Genomic DNA, 16,488 nt, shown 5'->3' with positions numbered 1-16,488 from the left:
ATTACCAGATGCATTGCCTTGTATTTCACATATTTGTTTTCGGGATAACGGGGCTGGAGCCTGGATTTCTTTCAAATTTTTGTTTCGAAACTTTAGACATGTCTCTGCATGGTTCATTGATAGTTTCGTTTTGTTCCCACCACAGGCAGGATACATCCTGCATGACAGAGTTATAAGGCCAGCGGAAGTTGTTGTTACTGTGGCGATTAACAATGAGGAAGCTGAAATAGGATCCGATCCCAGCCGTGAGACATACCAGCACACAAATTGTGCTCGCGACCAGGACGTACTGAGATTTGGTGGTTATTACTTGTGAATTACACGCTTCATGTTATTCGAAATTTTGAACACGCAGAGGCAGAATCGAGATGTCTATTTGATTTATCCCGATGTAGTGACGAGATATCCAAGATAAGCGGTCTGATGAACGTGCACTACTGTGGACTTGAACCCTTTCAAACTGTCGAGACTGGATGCGCCTTGTGCATTATTCGAAACGCTTATTGAAACACAGCAGAAGCTATGTAAAATTTGGTGAATATTTAGGGAGCGGTACAGCATCTAAGCAAATAGCCAAACAGGCATTCAAGAAAAATAATATGCGCCTGATAGAATTTTGGCGAGGATTTATAATTACAACCCTTGGCTAACGATCACGCTTCTTTTTCTCTTTGGAGAACAAGCCTTCGACCGCAATTTTATTTGAGTCACACTGATCTTCACTAAGTTCCTGCAAATTAATTGATTTCCAGAGTATCAAGTGGAAAGATTACAAGTTATTTTTTCTTTTTTTTTTTAACAGAAGCAGGAATCCATAGCTTAGAAATAATGCTCTGCAACTTGACTTCGATCTTGTCTGAGAGAATTTTTGGGGGCATTGAAGTAAAGAATGTTGACTACTCACGTACCTGAACTTCATCAATGTAGAAGAAAATACACAAGCACAAAGGAAACACGACAAAACAAATGCAAAAACTAGAGCAGAAAAGTGAGCGAACACACACACAGGAAACACAAAACAAAACAAATGCAAAAAAAAAGAGTTGAAAAGCGAAAAACCTGAGTTTCCTCAGTAGAGATATCTCCGTTGCTAGCTTCACTACCATTCCTGAAGCCTTTCGTTTGATTCCTTTCGCTTAATTTGTCTTCATTCCTCAACCTTTCAACGCTTTCTGTGTCTCCCTTCTCGATGGGAACGACCTGCAGCGCCAAGGATAAAGACCTTTACCCAACTCCAACCAAACTCCAAAATGAATAAAAGAAAGTGCGCGTGGAAAAAAACCCACATACCGGAGTGTATCGGAAGCGGCGTTTCCGGGGTTCATCAGCTCCGGTGGACAGTGGGGTCCAGCGGCAGAGGAGCAGCGGAGGCCCGTCGTTACGGTTGTTCCCACTGGTGTTAGTGGGACGAGAGCTGACCCACTGCTTCTTCCACTTTCTCACAGGACCGCTGAACACCGGCGCTGCAGGGCTGGAACCGTACCTCGACGACGCCCGGCTCTGTCTCGAACCCACTCCTTCCATTTCTTCTCTCGGATTTGGAGTTCCAATCAAAATAATGAGGTGGGTCCTTTATCTAAGAACTTGTGGAAGAAGTAGGAACATGTTTAAAGCAGAAGCAGATGGTGTGGTGGCAGAAAAGGTAACTACTTTCATGACGCCTTACTTTAAGGTTGTTGCTTTTGAGGTTCCACCGTTTCGTACGGTTAATTTGTCTTTAACCTCATACCCATCTACTTATACTCGCTAATCTTCGATTAACAAATTAAAATAATGAAGTTCTTGAATTTAATATATGTCCTTGTCATCTTTTGAGAACAGAGCACGAAAAAGCAATTCGTTACGTCAACGTCTTTAAGCTCATAAAAAATATCTTATCTTCCCCCGTTTGTAAAAACCATTTGGAATCTCTCTTTGTGCAGCTCCAAGAAAATTGGCCACTCCAACAATGGAGTTCTGCAGCTCTACCACTGTAACAGCCCAGAAATTCTTTCAATGGAAACCCGCTGCAGCCGTCTTTTTTTCTTGTACTCGTTCACTTCCCATTGCTCAATATCTTAAGCCCTTCAAGGGAATTCAGCGGTCCTCATTCACAACATCGCCCCGCCGATTCGTTCATCCCAAGTACTTGCCCTGTGAAAAAGTAATTACCCGCTTCGTAGCATCAGCAGCCCCAGCTACTGTCGATAGTTCCGTTGGTGATAAGCTTCCCGCTGACATTCAAGTTATTGAGACACCGGAACCGAATTCTAGAGTCAGTGTTATTTCTTTTTTATTATTGATTTTTGAGTGGTTAAGTTCGTATCCCTTTTCAATTGATGGTCCTTTCCGATTTATTATTGTTGCCCGGCAATTGATTAGACATTTTTTCTTGGCATTTTGACACCAAGATCACATTGTGCTTTGAAATTGTCAAGTGTTGCATTTTTCAATCTTTTTTATGTTATTGCAGATTTCTTATTGTTTTCCGGTAATTAAATAGACATTTTTCTAGGCATTTTAACTCCAAGTTCACATTTTTCTTTGAAATCGAGTTTTGCATTTTTCTATATCTGTTTTTCTGAGTTCACGAGGGTTCGCAGGTGCTCTACTTTGCTCTGAGTAGTCAGATTTTAGTTCGTAAGACTAATATGGATTTTTTTATGCAGGTAAGGTTGAGTGTGGAGGTTCCTGCTGCAGTATGCGATGACTGTTATAAAAGAGTTCTCAAAGAGTTAATGAAACGGTCCAAGGTACTTATTAGTTGTCATTGTTTAATTACTATTAATGTCTGGTTTTCATTCTTTAGTTTCCACTTAAATGTCAATTAGTGATTCCATCTGAAATGTGTAATGGGGTGTGTCTTTGTTCTAACCTCTGCATCATCACTTTACAGGTCCCAGGGTTTCGCCCCGGGAAGAATGTTCCAGAGGATATCCTTATTGGTTATGTTGGAAAGGGAATTGTTAAGAAGGCTGTAGTTGAATCTATCTTAGAGAGAACACTTCCACATGCAATGTCTTCGGTGCGCCTTTTTTCTATAATCTGGTGTTTATTCCATGTCTCCTCAACTGTTGATCGATTTTTTTGGGGATTTATTTATGTGGAACTGGGATATCTCGTGAATTTTTATGCCGGTCTCGTATACGCTGTATTGCGTAGTTTTGTTAAGACTGCAGATAGAGCAGCCATGTTTTTTTGGTACAGAAAAGAAATAAATAGATTAAATGCAGATTTATTTCTGACAGCAAAAGACCAGTGTTATCTTTGTGCTAAATTGAGGCATCTTCATTCATCTTGATTGTTTTTTGAGGAAACATTCATCTTGAATTTTGATAACATGGTAAAGATATCCTTGCTGAAGCTGATATTTTAATTGCTTAAGTTGCAATTGATTCATGTTACTTCATAGGTGAGTGGGAGAGCTCTTGAAGATTCAATTCGCATTTCAACTAAATTTCCAGAAATGGAGAACACGTATTCTTCTCTGAAATTTCTGAGGTCTGTCCATCATTTATTATTATTATAATTTTTTGAACAGACTGCTGCTGTATGTTTACCGCGAATTATACTTGTTGATAAGGAAGTTTCATTAAGTATTTGGCTACAGAAAGTATATTAACCATTTTTTGAAGGGAACCATGTGGGAAAATTGCACGCAAGGTCCATCAGACAAATAAAAACAACCCTTTGACTTTCACTTGTGGATTGGTTATAGTGTGCTTCTGGGTTTTTTTTTTCTTTGGGATCAGGATGCTTCTGGATTTCATTTCATGTTTATGATGCATGTGCCTATATGGAATCGATTCATGTGCTAATGCTAATTTTCATTCTTCAAAACATGGAGCATAGATATGATGTTATTGTCGAAGTGGCACCTGAACTCAAATGGATTCCTGAAGATGGATACAAGAATCTAAAAATTGTTGTTGACATTGACATGGAAATAGATGCTGCAACTGCCGCTGAGCAAGAATTCAGTCGTCGTCTCAAGGCCCTCGGTGCACTAAGAATTGTGACTGGCAGAGGACTGGAGGTAAATGACACTTCATAATTTCCTGATATTAGGAAGTCAGGGTTCTTGATGTACCTATGTGGAAATTCAAGACTTGAATTACGAGGTCTTAGTTCTTTTAGAAAAGCTTCTGACCTTATGTTTTTCTTTTTATCTAATTTCCCTGTTGTCACTGAAGAGAAGAGGTAATTCTATGAATGGCTCTTTACTAGTGTCTATACGGTATATACTATGATTCTTATTTTATCATTTTCCAAAATTCTTTTGCTGATATTCAGGCAACTGAACTTTCGACATGGCTTGTCTTTGAAAGTTTGTATTATCATGATTGAGGTTTTTATTTTTTGGTTTCGCTTTTCTTTTGAGAATGTTTATATATGAATCACAAGGAACTTCAATGCAATGAGCCAATGGCTAAATTTTTTCTAGCAATTTCCAATAAATTTGCAAGCTAGTAGAAAAAATGAAGCGAGCTTAAAACCTTTGCAGCTAGGTGATGTTGCAATTCTTGATATATCAGCCACTACAATTGAGCAAGATGAGTCAACTCGTAAAACTATACCATCTGCAGAGAGTAAAGGTTTGCTTCAAATACTTGTGTGACTTCGTTTGTTCGTTCCGTGTTCTTACTCAAATCATGTGTACATCAATTATTAGCTGTGGGGTACTGTTTCTTTTATACCTTAAGATTATTACAGTTTGTGTGTAACAGAAGCAGTGGAAGGATATGAACAGGAAAGAAAACAGATTTGTTTATAGGCTTGGAGCTTTATATTGATAACATCAACCTGAAGTGTCTCCTAAAAATTATGATTTGTGTCATGTAATTTAATTTTAACCTTGTAGATCATGCATAAATGGAAAAGTAGAAACAAAGTTCTATATATGTAAGTTTTGAGTTTATTGGTATGCCAGATGTGTGTTTGAGAATGTTTGCTTGTCTTTCAGGATTTCAGTTTGATACAGAAGATGGAGATAGAGTTTTTCCAAATTTTTTGATCGCAATTACTGGGATGAAACGCGGTGAAACAAAGTCATTTCCATTTGTATTTCCTGATTCTTGGAAGCAGGAAGATCTTCGCGGAGTTTGTGCTCAATTCACGGTTTGTTCCTTTTTATTCTAATAGAGACCATTTTAAGATTTTTTATTGTGCTCTGAAGCAAGATTTTGTATAATGCGCTGACATGTGTATGAAAGCATTATGAGTCATTTTTATTTTTATCTATTTTGTAATGTATTTTGTAGCTTTTCATAAAAGAAAAGCTAATTGTTGTGATTATTTTTACTTTGGCAATGACTGCTCTGAGCCTGAGTATCTTCGCACATAGTCCACTTCTATATACCAATTTAGAGATTATGTTTCTTTGTATTGAATTTGGGAGCATCTTGGCATCTAATTTTTGATTTGAGTTACTTTCAATAATTGTTTCTGCATTGCTAAGTTAATATGTATATTTACTCTTGCTTCTGCTATACATACCCCCGATTTGTAGTTTTAGACATCTGTAATTCTATATCTAGTTGAGACTTTAGTGTTTGTTGTGGTAAATAAACTGTTCTTGATAAATTAGTATGACCTTGATGCCACATTCTGTTTAAGGTAGAATGCAAGGAACTGTTTTACAGAGATTTACCTGAACTTAGCGACTCTCTTGCTGACAAGATTCTGAACGGATGCACAACCATTGAGGAGGCAAGTTGTTGTGCCTGATATTAGTATGATAAAAATGGATTTTACTTGATTCGTTAATCTCCATCTCAACAGTCTTACTGGAGATTTTTCTGCAGGCGAAGAGAATTTTGTTGCAAAATTTTCTTGAATTGGAGCAAACAGCTAAGGAACAAGCAACTGATAATGCTATTCTGGACCAGTTACACAAAGTATTGCCTACTAACGTCTGAATAATTTCTATGTTCGGTGTCGTTTTGATGTATTTATTTCCTTGTGCATGTTGGATCGGCATCAAAACCCTCTTCTTTCTTGCACCCTGGCTTGCAAGAAACCTTCTTTTTTTTATTTCAACTTAATATTGATGTGTCCCTATTAAATTTTTAGATGGTTGAAGTAGAAATTCCTCCATCATTGTTTGAAGAACAAGGAAGACAACTATATGGAGCTCAACTCTTACAAATTCAGGTGAAGTTTTGCCTTTCCCGAGTGTAATTTTTCTCTCTTCGGAGAATCGATACTCATGATCGGTTTCTTGGTTAGGCAAATAGAAAACTTGATGAACAACAGTTGCCATCTTTATCAAGTCCAAAGGCAGTGAAGAATTTCCTTGAAAACAATAGAGAAAATATAACAAGTATTATAAAGCAGAATCTAGCAGTTGGCGACATATTCAAGCGTGAAAATCTGCAGGTAGATTTTTATAGCTTGTTTAAATCTTAACATTATTTCGAAAACCCAATTTGCTCATGTGCAATCCAAGGAAGGTCCTCTGTTCCTCCCAATTGCATTTTCCTACTTTTTTATGGTCAAGCATCAACTTAAGTTTTTCTGAAGCAAAACATTAGTTCTTTAAATACTAGTGTAGTCAATGCTTAAGCTATATAATTTTGAATTTGATGCAGATATTAACCGACGATCTGGTGAAGGAAATTGAGAATTCGACTGCTGAATTCAAACAGCATAACCAAGAATATGATGAGGAGCGTGTAAAAGCACAGGTGATAAAAATTGAATCTTTACAAGATGGAATCAACGTTTTCTTTAGCGTGATCTTATGTTTATCTTGCTTAGGTACAAGAGGTTCTTGAGGGAGCCAAAGTGCTAGAATGGCTGAGAGAACGAGCCGAAATCCAGTACATAACCAAGTAACAACATTTTGCCATGCAGCACACTTATTAGCTGTTGGATCTGTGTTTGCTAAATCTGTCCAGAGAAATTATTCCCAAATTTGTGAACTTGACCATGGTTATCTACTGAAATCCCATGAAGAGTTAAACGCCACACACGACAAACGATAAACTAACAGCAATACTTGTAAAATTTTATGTAAGATTTAACCATCCATCTTTATGTAAGATTTTATCATATTCTTCTATAAAAGAAATTCGCATTTTTTAATACAAAAAGAATTGAGCGCGGGAGATCAGGTCAAAGGAGACATAGCCTCCATAACTTCAAGACTTCCCAGATAGCTAGCTATTCTTTGAATAGTTGACCAAGCATATAATACAGTCTTTCCTGCTCCTCGAAGCTGAGGTTTCTTGTTATCTGCAAATGGAGTGATTTGAAATAATATGTTTTTGTGCTGTAGAAATAATTAGTGACAATGAATTTATTGAATCCCGTTAATTATTTCGAATGATATTTACGGACCTGATCCAATATCATGTCTACTGAATTAACCTGAGTGACAATGAAGGATTGAAAATAAATGTAAGCAAATATAGCCATCACCATCTGCGTAACATGCAGAATGCTTGTTAGCATTTAGTTCAGGACAAACAAATAGGTATAAATTTTTTGGCGGAAACAGCCACACGAATACCATAACAAGGACTCGGGATGCTCGATCAGCATACCTGGCAATCCATTCGATCAGTAAAACCACCATGCCCTGGAATACTGTCTCCAAAATCCTGGAAAATCGGTATTTTGTTGTCAGGGAGAGTGATCGTTACTGATGCAATCCCTAGCTAGTTCAGATATTGAAATAATACCCACCTTGATCTTGAACGCTCTCTTCAAACCACTAGCAAAAAATCCTCCAAAGGGTGCTATAATTGATGCAAACAAGCCTAAGCACGAAGCATGCCACTGCACTGGCATGACCGGTATTCCATTCCATGCGTGCCAAATTTTGTTTTCACCGCATTTCATGTATCATTTTTGTATTGCTAAATAAGTTAAAGATTTTGACCGTTACAATGTGGCTTCAAAAGTTCTGTTATCTCACCCATTGAGGTTACCAAAGAGGAAACGAATAATATTCTGACTTGAAAGCTGCCCGGGATCACAATCAAGCCAACCAGTCGATAGATCCCGCAGTTATTATCGAGAAACAGAATTTCATATTATGTTTTGGTTTGTTATAATCTTTCCGGTAACAAAAGTTACCTTTCTTGGACGTGTCATCCACGGAAACCGTCCCAAAATATTTGCAAGCTGTGAGGAACACGTTAAATTTCTAAACATACACACTTTTTACACATATTTAACAGTAGGCATGCTATCAGAAATTTATACAAGATGTAACCAGAAAGTTCGATCTGACAAGTTAAATTGGATTAAAGTGTTTACAAGAAATGCAGAAATTATGGTAGTCATAGATGCTCCGATAAATCCCTCCCATGTCTTCTTCGGGGATAGTTTGATTAATGGTGTTCTACCAAAGAAGAAGCCAAAGAAATATGCAGCTACATCATTGATTGCTATGAGGGATACCGGAAGAATAAACCTGTGTGAGTTCATAAGAACAGCAAAAAAAATTTGAAGTAAGGAGATAATATGGCATGCGATTCTGTTGTCAAAAGGATCGGGTAACCTCTAATGGTTGAAGTTCAACAGAAAACCCCTGTAAATTGTAGCACAAAAACCAACTTGATATTTACTTACCAGAATATTCCTTCAAAAATATTTTCGACAGTGAATGAAGACTGAGTAAAGACCACTATAAGAATCATGTGTGTCCATGCATACTGACCAAACTGATACTTGTACATCTTCTTTTTCAGAGTAAGAATGAACCACATCATTCCTGTAACTGATTTGGGTGAATGTCCAATTCTCATAGATAATAGAATTTGAGTAAGGAGACATAACAACATAATTGATTCTGATTCTTAAAAACGAATGCTCCACAGTGGAACACGAAGCTAGTGAATGCAACTGATCTTAATGAAAAGCTCCAAATTATACGGACCTGCAATGTAAAGAAAATAACAAATGACCATCTGATACTTGACTAGGCCATTCACAAGTTTGTGGAAGAATTTATCTGGAGTTACAGTATCAACAAGTTGTTGACTGAGAATTCGTCCATAAACATACATATATACACACACATATATATATACATATATACACACACATATATATATACATATATATACATGATACTCACGGGAAATTTAGGGTCCGATCCACGCAAGCGTCACTAATCCAGACACGGGCTCCAAAATTACCCTGGGCCTGAAATCACAAATAAGACCGTTATGAGGGGGCCAGGAGAGTATCCTGGCGTAGCCCCTCCGACGCTCAAGTCAGAGACTGAGGATATATGGGGGGAGCAGCTAAGGGCGCTGCTGAAAACAATATAGTGAATCCAATAACTGAACACTCAAACCTGGTATTTATAGGAGAATACATGGGCCCTTGATGGGCTTGTCTTCCTTTTGAGCTAGGGATGGGCCAAGGGTAATGGGCCCATCCATGGGGTATCAATACATATATGTATATATATATGTATGTGTATATATGTATGTGTGTGTGTGTGTGTGTGTGTGTGTGTGTATATATATATATATATATATGCTTGTCTGTATGATATATAATTGATAACATAAGAAAGTCGGGGAACAAAATAATGTGGGAAAGTGAAGCTTCGAGATGATAATTTTGTCGACAAAAAACAACACTATCAAGTAATGATCATTTTCAAAAACATCTTTTAATTATTGTCTGATTTTTTGTTGATTTTTGAATTGACAGCACAGTCCACAATTATTTAAAGGTGGGTTAATGTAAAAGCTACATATGTAGTTGACTTTTCAAATTAAATATCTAATTTTTTATACAATAAAATAATAATATATAAATGACTTATTAAATTCTGATACATTGAAGTATTGTTTGACATGGGTATATATAATGTTTGATATGTAGATAGTGAAGTGAAGTTGAGTGAGAGTTGAATATATTATGAATGATCATTTTATCAATAAATATATATATATATATATAATTTTTTAATACTCATATTACACGTTAATGTCATTACATCATTTTATAGGACGTACCAAATATTACCTAAATGTTTTGATTTTTCATATAAATTTTGCATTCGCGAAAGAAAATGAGGAGAAAAAAAAGTAAATGTAGGTATAGTTGTATGATTATGTTGTATGAACAAGTAACAGTGGTCTTTACTTTTTCAAGCCTGCCCACTTAGGGATGTAATCGAACCGAGTCGAACTCTTGAATATTTGAGCTTGGTTCGTTTATAATCGAGCCGAGCTCGAGCTTTATTTAACGAATATATGCATGACTCACGAACTTATTCAAATATTTATCGAGCATAAACAAGCTTAATAAAAATGAATTATACATTTAAATTTTCATTAAATTAATTAAAAAGTAAATTATATATTTAATGAAAAATATATTAATTTTATTAAAATTTGTAAATTTATTATAATAAATAAATTTAATAGATTTTTCTATATATTTCATAAATAATATGCAAAATCAATAAATCAAATATCAAAACTATTATTTTTTCATCTAAAAGATTACTCATAATTTACCAACGAACATGTTCACGAGCTAACGAGCCGAATACTGTAAAACTTGAGTTTGGTTTGTTTATCTTAACGAGCCTCATTAAACGAGCTTTTATCGAATCGAGCTTCGAATAGCCCACAAACAGTTTAGTTCGTTTACATCCCTATGCCCACCTATTATTAATTCCTTGGTAGACATGAAAGAAGCTCACTTCTTCTTTTTCTCTGTACAATTTATGACTAATTGCACGTCAAACTCTAAAAGACTTAAAATTCCTTAAAAATTATTAATACATTAATGTACCCTTCATTTTTTAAAAAATAAAAAAACATTACAAGATTCATGATATAGTAAAATACTGAAAAAGGGTTTTTCTTTTTCTTGTTCTTTTAAACAATAACCCTCTACAAAATATATTTTGAAAAATGACTTCCCCTTGCTAATTAGAATTAATATGGCCGGAAGGTCTCAAATTGAAATGCCTCCAATTAAAATTTGATGTTTCATTAAAGAGTAGGTCTCTTGTGAGACGGTCTCACGAATCTTTATCTGTGAGACGGGTCAACCCTACTGATATTCACAATAAAAAATAATATTCTTGGCATAAAAAGTAATATTTTTTCATGGATGACCCAAATAAGAGATCTGTCTCACAAAATACGACTCGTGAGACCATCTCACACAAGTTTTTGCCTTTATTAAATGATTTGGTGGAAGGATTTGAAATCAATTAATGTATTTTTATGGTTAGATAACTAGCACACAAAAAAATTCAAATTCATATCCCCACTTATTATATTAATTATAATGGATTTCAAATTTCAAGAATATTAGAGTCATTTGAAATTCATTGTGATATGTATAATACATAGTATAAATAACTAGAAGATGAACTTTAGTTTTCTCTGTCTAATTTATTTAACAATGAAAATTCCAAGCACAAATAGTAACGGCTCGAGACTATAGTTTTTGTTTTAACAAGTCATTAGTAAAACGCAAATTAAAAGAGAACGAAAAGGGTCGATAAAGGGTTACAAACTAGCTAAACAAAAAACAAATTCCCACATAATATACTAATCTTTAATAAGAGATGCCACTATATGAAAGAACTGAAGCTGGTCAAGCAGCTCATTTGCGTGGCTCGTGGCTCGGCTCGCAACTCGAGAGAAGAGCTCATCGCTTAGCAGATCTCCAATGTGGGCATCAACAAGGACGCCGCTGACGCTACGGCAGCTGTTGGCTAGAGCTCGGCCAATCTCCGCCGCATCGTTAGGGTGGTTCACCACCAGAGGGCTTCCACCTTTAAATACTTCGAGCTTGTTAATGTTGAAAGAGCCATCTGCTTCCACCACCTCCTTGAAATCCTCTAGACTTGGCGCGTACACCGGGATATTGAAGTTGTCACGTTTTTCACTACTAATTAGACCCTGTAATTACCCAAAAAGACGTGTATCATTTACTTTGAATATGCGTATATTTTTTAAAAAATATACTTTCTTGTAACATGTGAAATTCGAATTTTTGGTGAAATTTGAGACGTGTGACGTTATATCATGTATATAGTAGTGTAACATTATTTGAAATGATAAGGTATGAAGCAATGTGATGATGATATCTGCATGTTGGAGAAGTGACAATTACAGCACAGTGACAATGGGGGACATGATTCATGATATTTGTTATGATTTCACAGAGTAATTTCTTCAAGATTAATTTTAAACATCGTGATCAAAATAATTAAAATACAAATGAAATGGAGATAACCCTAAATTAATTAATATCAAATACCTCTTGAACAAGATCGTCCCAAGCATCTTGAAAATGGGAGCCGAAGAGAAGGCCGGCGCCGCCCTGGTCCGTAGGATCGGGACAAGTCCGACCCAAACAAACCAAGAACATAGCTCCTCCCCTCTTCATCTCTTTGGATCTTGAGCTCAAGAAGGCTGCTAAATCAGCCTGGAATTGTTTCTTGAATGCAAGCGCGGTGCTCTCATTTGCACCGTGGATGAATATCCTACCTTTGTTATACGCCGTTGATCTCTTGTCCAAAACCACATCAGGTACCTGCAGTATGCATCACATTGGAACATTTCTGATATCCGTATTTTATGTAAATTAAATTGCCAGTTTGAATTTTTAATCAAAGTATATATATATTTATTATATATTCCTTATGTTTCATGCAAATATAATTTAACTATTAACTTGGGTAATTGCGACGACTTTTGCTTAATATTCCGGCAGTACTATAACTTGTAAAGGACGTAAAAAATATTATGTAATAATTAACCATGATTTTTGAAACTTAGAAAAGCCATGCATCATGCATGCAATTTAAATTTAGAATAACTAATTAGTTCATATCATTATAATCAATATTTAAGTAAACCCCACAAAAATAAACTTATAAATTTGTAATTTTATAAATTAAAAAGTTCAAAAAGTTATTTTATAAACATTGGCCATTGTCCAACCAACTTTTGACATTTATCAAAAGGTTAGGAACTTAATGGTGCATCTTTAGACAAATAGAAAAGATGAAATTAATTAATGGATTCAGAAACATATGATGAGTATGGATTTAAATAGAATTATTTCCTAAATATCATGTATTTTAAAAGAATTATGAAAAGGAAATACTTAAAAATTACTTTTCTAATAGAGAGAAAAAAACAAACATTTTTTAGAACTTTAATCTAAAAATGTTACCCTCAATTGTTAAGTATATGTTTCCACAATATTATGACATACCTGAGATAGCCAGTGCAGAGAGAAAGCTGAATAAATAACATCAACAAATTTCGAGGGGAAGAGCCGCCGGTAAAACGAACCCGGCACTCCGGCAGCAAAGTAGGAGCGGCAGCTGTCGGAGGCGAGGCACTCCTCCATGCTGACCCCACCGTAGGGAGGGAGGAGTTGGAAGAGCGTGTTGAAGTCATTGGAAGGGAGATCGGAGAAAAACGCCGAGAATTCCGGCAGCCCATCACCTACCTCCTCATACCGTTTACTCATATGTTTGACGATGGCGTCCATCATGTATATCGTGTTGCTTCCACAAGAACACCCCAGGTCCGCCACCACAAAGGGGTAATCCGGCGAGCTCAGCCGCACGCCGTCCAGGGTCTCTCTCAGAAGGTGGAGCATGGATCGAGCATGTTGCCCCTGTGACACAACACAATTATATTATTCCACAAAATTTAGAAAACCTTCATATCACAATATACACGTAATACATACATACATACATATATACATACATACATATATATATATATATATCACAGAATTAAACCAAATTAACCTGGGCCTGAGAATTATTAACATAGCTAGCTTCGCCTTTGCCTCCTTTCATGCTCAACATTTTCTCAAGCTTCATATTAGAAACGACGACGTTATCTCTCTTGGAAGTCATACTCGATTATGTAATTACTTACGTACAAATATATATAATATGTTTGTGTGTGTGTATATCTATATATATGTACTGACGATTTGACTGTGAAATCTAGTGAGTAATAAAAATGGCTCTGCATAGAGTGTTTTATATATAGAAAAAGGAGGTCATCATGGGCACTTACCTTGTATATTATATTCTTTACAATATAATTTATGTAATTTGCACAATTATTACCTACTAAATAATCAAAAGATCAATCTTATCTTATCTATTTACACACACATATATATATAGTTAAAATATATTGTACACTTACCGTGTATATTTATGTGATTATCGATAATGTGTCATTCGTATATTATATGTGATGAAACATAGAAAATTTATTTATTAAATTCACATTCAACAGGTGAGTGTCACTTCATCGGTGCTCAGATAAGTACAATGAGTATGCATCGTCTAATTTAATTTATTAATCCGTAGTTGATAAAATAATAAAATGGATGGCATAATAAAAAAAGTGAAAAGGAGTGGACATGGGCTTCACATGCAATTCAAGAAAGCAGGCCCAAGATTGACGCCGGATTTTCTTGTTTGAATCTCTACGTCGTTTGAAATTGAATTAGAAAAAAATTATTATTATTATTTTTTAACAATTATGTGAACATTGTTTACAGTAATCCAACTTAACATATAAATAATTATATTGTGCACTTCCTTGATCTGTGGAAAGACAAATGAACTGATCATATGTTTTAGTCAATTATCTAACTAGATTCAGATACATAATATAATGTGTGATCACATGTTTTGATCTGTTTAAATTTCGAGATGTCATCTTTCGAAATTCGTCAAATCGACTCATAATTATGTATCGTGGATTGTTTATTGTTCAAAAAGTAATAGTTAATCAAAAATCTGTGTTTTAACTAAATATATGACGCAATATTATATTTCATAATTGTCAGATTACGGTAACTATCAAAATATGTATGTATCAGAGAAAACATACAAATAAATATGACGGGTTTCTGTTTTACGGAATCATTGTGGGGGACTTTTAAGGACAAAGGAAAGCAAATATGTGGGCCCGAACTTTACGTGGATTCGGGCCTTACCAAACAAATTAACTACCAACGGTAAACCAATTTTTTCGTGTTTATGGCATGATTAAGAGATTACTTTTATGATAGACAACTTTAATCCAACCGTCTGAATCTTGGTCTTATTTATATATAATAATACTATATTAATAGTAGTAGAAAGGCTAAAAATCAACCAATAGCTTATATGTATATATATATATATATATATATATATATATATATATATTGCAAACTTAAAAGACCAGATTCGCTATTTTCCCAAATTATTTAAAATGTGATGATACAAAGATAAGAAATTTACAAGTGCATTTGTTGATCTCATCTTGTGAACTAAAAAATAAACTCCGATTATTACAATTTTCAAAAGGTTTAAGGTGGAATAACGCATAGATCCTAACTATGATTTTTGGTTAAATTAGTTTTAAGTGTAATCAACTGCTTTAATCTTTTTTTGCATAATCGCACAATTAGTGGGATATGAGTATCCTTTGGTACCATTAAAGAAAGATAAATAGGATATTAATTAATAATATGTTCTTCTAAAGAGTAATCAAACCCAGAAATCAAGGTTTGGTCTTCAACTGACTCATGCGAAACCAACAGAAACTATAATTTAATTCTTAATTTTCAAACGGACATATTTAGAATTCAGCAGACAATTCGGAGAAAAGAACTCACAAACTTGACCAAATTAATATTATTGTCCCTGTGATATTTGTACACTGTCGGGGTGAAAGATGGATGGATAAGGACCAGTGATACATCTTTGTAAAACATATATTTTAAAAAAAATCACAAATTCAAAAGCAAACTTTGGTGGTCAAAACACAACAATTATTTCTAAGCAAGCTATCATTGTGCTCAAAGTTTGTCTTCGTTTTCCTTTTTCTTTTGGTTTAGAAGGGAACGGGGTCAACGAGAGTTATCTTTCAAAAAAAAACCTAGTTTACATATCTTTTGTTAATTTCAAAATACATATATATATATATATATATATATATATATATATATATATATATATCAACTTTACGACGATAGGATGATGACTAAGTAAATAAGAGTTAGTATCAAATATTTAACAATATACATGTAGGTTATGTAAGGAACACATTTCCTCCAAATATTGATATATTTTAAGCTTGCTAGTGTGTGTAACAGGCAAAACACAGACATGTCAACTAAATGAGGCACAATAAAGTTCAACCTCAACGACTTATTGAGCTAATTCACTAACTACTATCATTTACATCTAGCTAGGTCTCCTAGACCCCATGTTTTGCCAATTTCCGGTGCGCATCCCACAGCTAAAGAAGGGTCGGATCATTCCACGATATCAAATCAGTATTTTTTTATAATAAAGAAAAAAAAAACCAGTATTAACTTGGCTTTGATTGAGTTGATCAGATCCCAAGACGATTAAGGCCATCTTGGCATGGTATTAAAGTCGTTATATATCGTATAACGATTCAACCCATGCTACATCGACTAAAATGATGAGATACATGACACGATGTATTTTATAAGTAAGCTACAACTTAC

The 16,488-nt window shown here is 34.9% G+C and overlaps 3 protein-coding genes and 1 pseudogene across 5 annotated transcripts; 1 reads left to right on the top strand and 3 right to left on the bottom strand.

Moving 5' to 3' along the window:
* Window positions 1–521: 521 nt before the first annotated feature.
* Window positions 522–1,524, bottom strand: LOC142525757 (uncharacterized). The gene is made up of 3 exons (XM_075630050.1): window positions 1,291–1,524; window positions 1,060–1,200; window positions 522–730 (listed from the first exon to the last, which is right to left on the bottom strand). Exons 1-3 carry the CDS (start codon window positions 1,522–1,524, stop codon window positions 647–649), a joined length of 459 nt encoding a protein of 152 aa, XP_075486165.1. The 3' UTR covers window positions 522–646.
* Window positions 1,414–6,948, top strand: LOC142525756 (trigger factor-like protein TIG, Chloroplastic). 3 transcript variants are annotated; one of them, XM_075630047.1, is made up of 14 exons: window positions 1,414–1,642; window positions 1,923–2,254; window positions 2,649–2,732; window positions 2,876–3,004; window positions 3,392–3,480; window positions 3,832–4,015; window positions 4,484–4,574; window positions 4,943–5,097; window positions 5,596–5,688; window positions 5,784–5,876; window positions 6,052–6,132; window positions 6,208–6,357; window positions 6,570–6,665; window positions 6,739–6,948. In XM_075630047.1, the coding sequence occupies exons 2-14, from the start codon at window positions 1,949–1,951 to the stop codon at window positions 6,814–6,816; spliced, it is 1,629 nt and encodes a 542-aa protein (XP_075486162.1). In that variant the 5' UTR covers window positions 1,414–1,642; window positions 1,923–1,948; the 3' UTR covers window positions 6,817–6,948. The 3 variants fall into 3 exon arrangements, with proteins under 3 accessions (XP_075486162.1, XP_075486163.1, XP_075486161.1); XM_075630048.1 differs by lacking the exon at window positions 1,923–2,254 and having other exon boundaries at window positions 1,415–1,642; XM_075630046.1 differs by lacking the exon at window positions 1,414–1,642 and having other exon boundaries at window positions 1,860–2,254.
* A 147-nt stretch (window positions 6,949–7,095) lies between these two features.
* Window positions 7,096–8,996, bottom strand: LOC142526143 (phosphatidate cytidylyltransferase 1-like; annotated as a pseudogene).
* A 2,417-nt stretch (window positions 8,997–11,413) lies between these two features.
* Window positions 11,414–13,937, bottom strand: LOC142527227 (indole-3-acetate O-methyltransferase 1-like). The gene is made up of 4 exons (XM_075631967.1): window positions 13,748–13,937; window positions 13,198–13,608; window positions 12,235–12,510; window positions 11,414–11,873 (listed from the first exon to the last, which is right to left on the bottom strand). Exons 1-4 carry the CDS (start codon window positions 13,856–13,858, stop codon window positions 11,520–11,522), a joined length of 1,152 nt encoding a protein of 383 aa, XP_075488082.1. The 5' UTR covers window positions 13,859–13,937; the 3' UTR covers window positions 11,414–11,519.
* Window positions 13,938–16,488: the final 2,551 nt, after the last annotated feature.

The sequence above is a fragment of the Primulina tabacum genome, chromosome 15 (genome assembly GCF_025594145.1).
Source record: "Primulina tabacum isolate GXHZ01 chromosome 15, ASM2559414v2, whole genome shotgun sequence".
Taxonomy (NCBI): Eukaryota; Viridiplantae; Streptophyta; class Magnoliopsida; order Lamiales; family Gesneriaceae; genus Primulina; species Primulina tabacum.
Note: the sequence above shows the minus strand (reverse complement) of the source record. Positions and strands in the feature narration are given on the sequence as shown.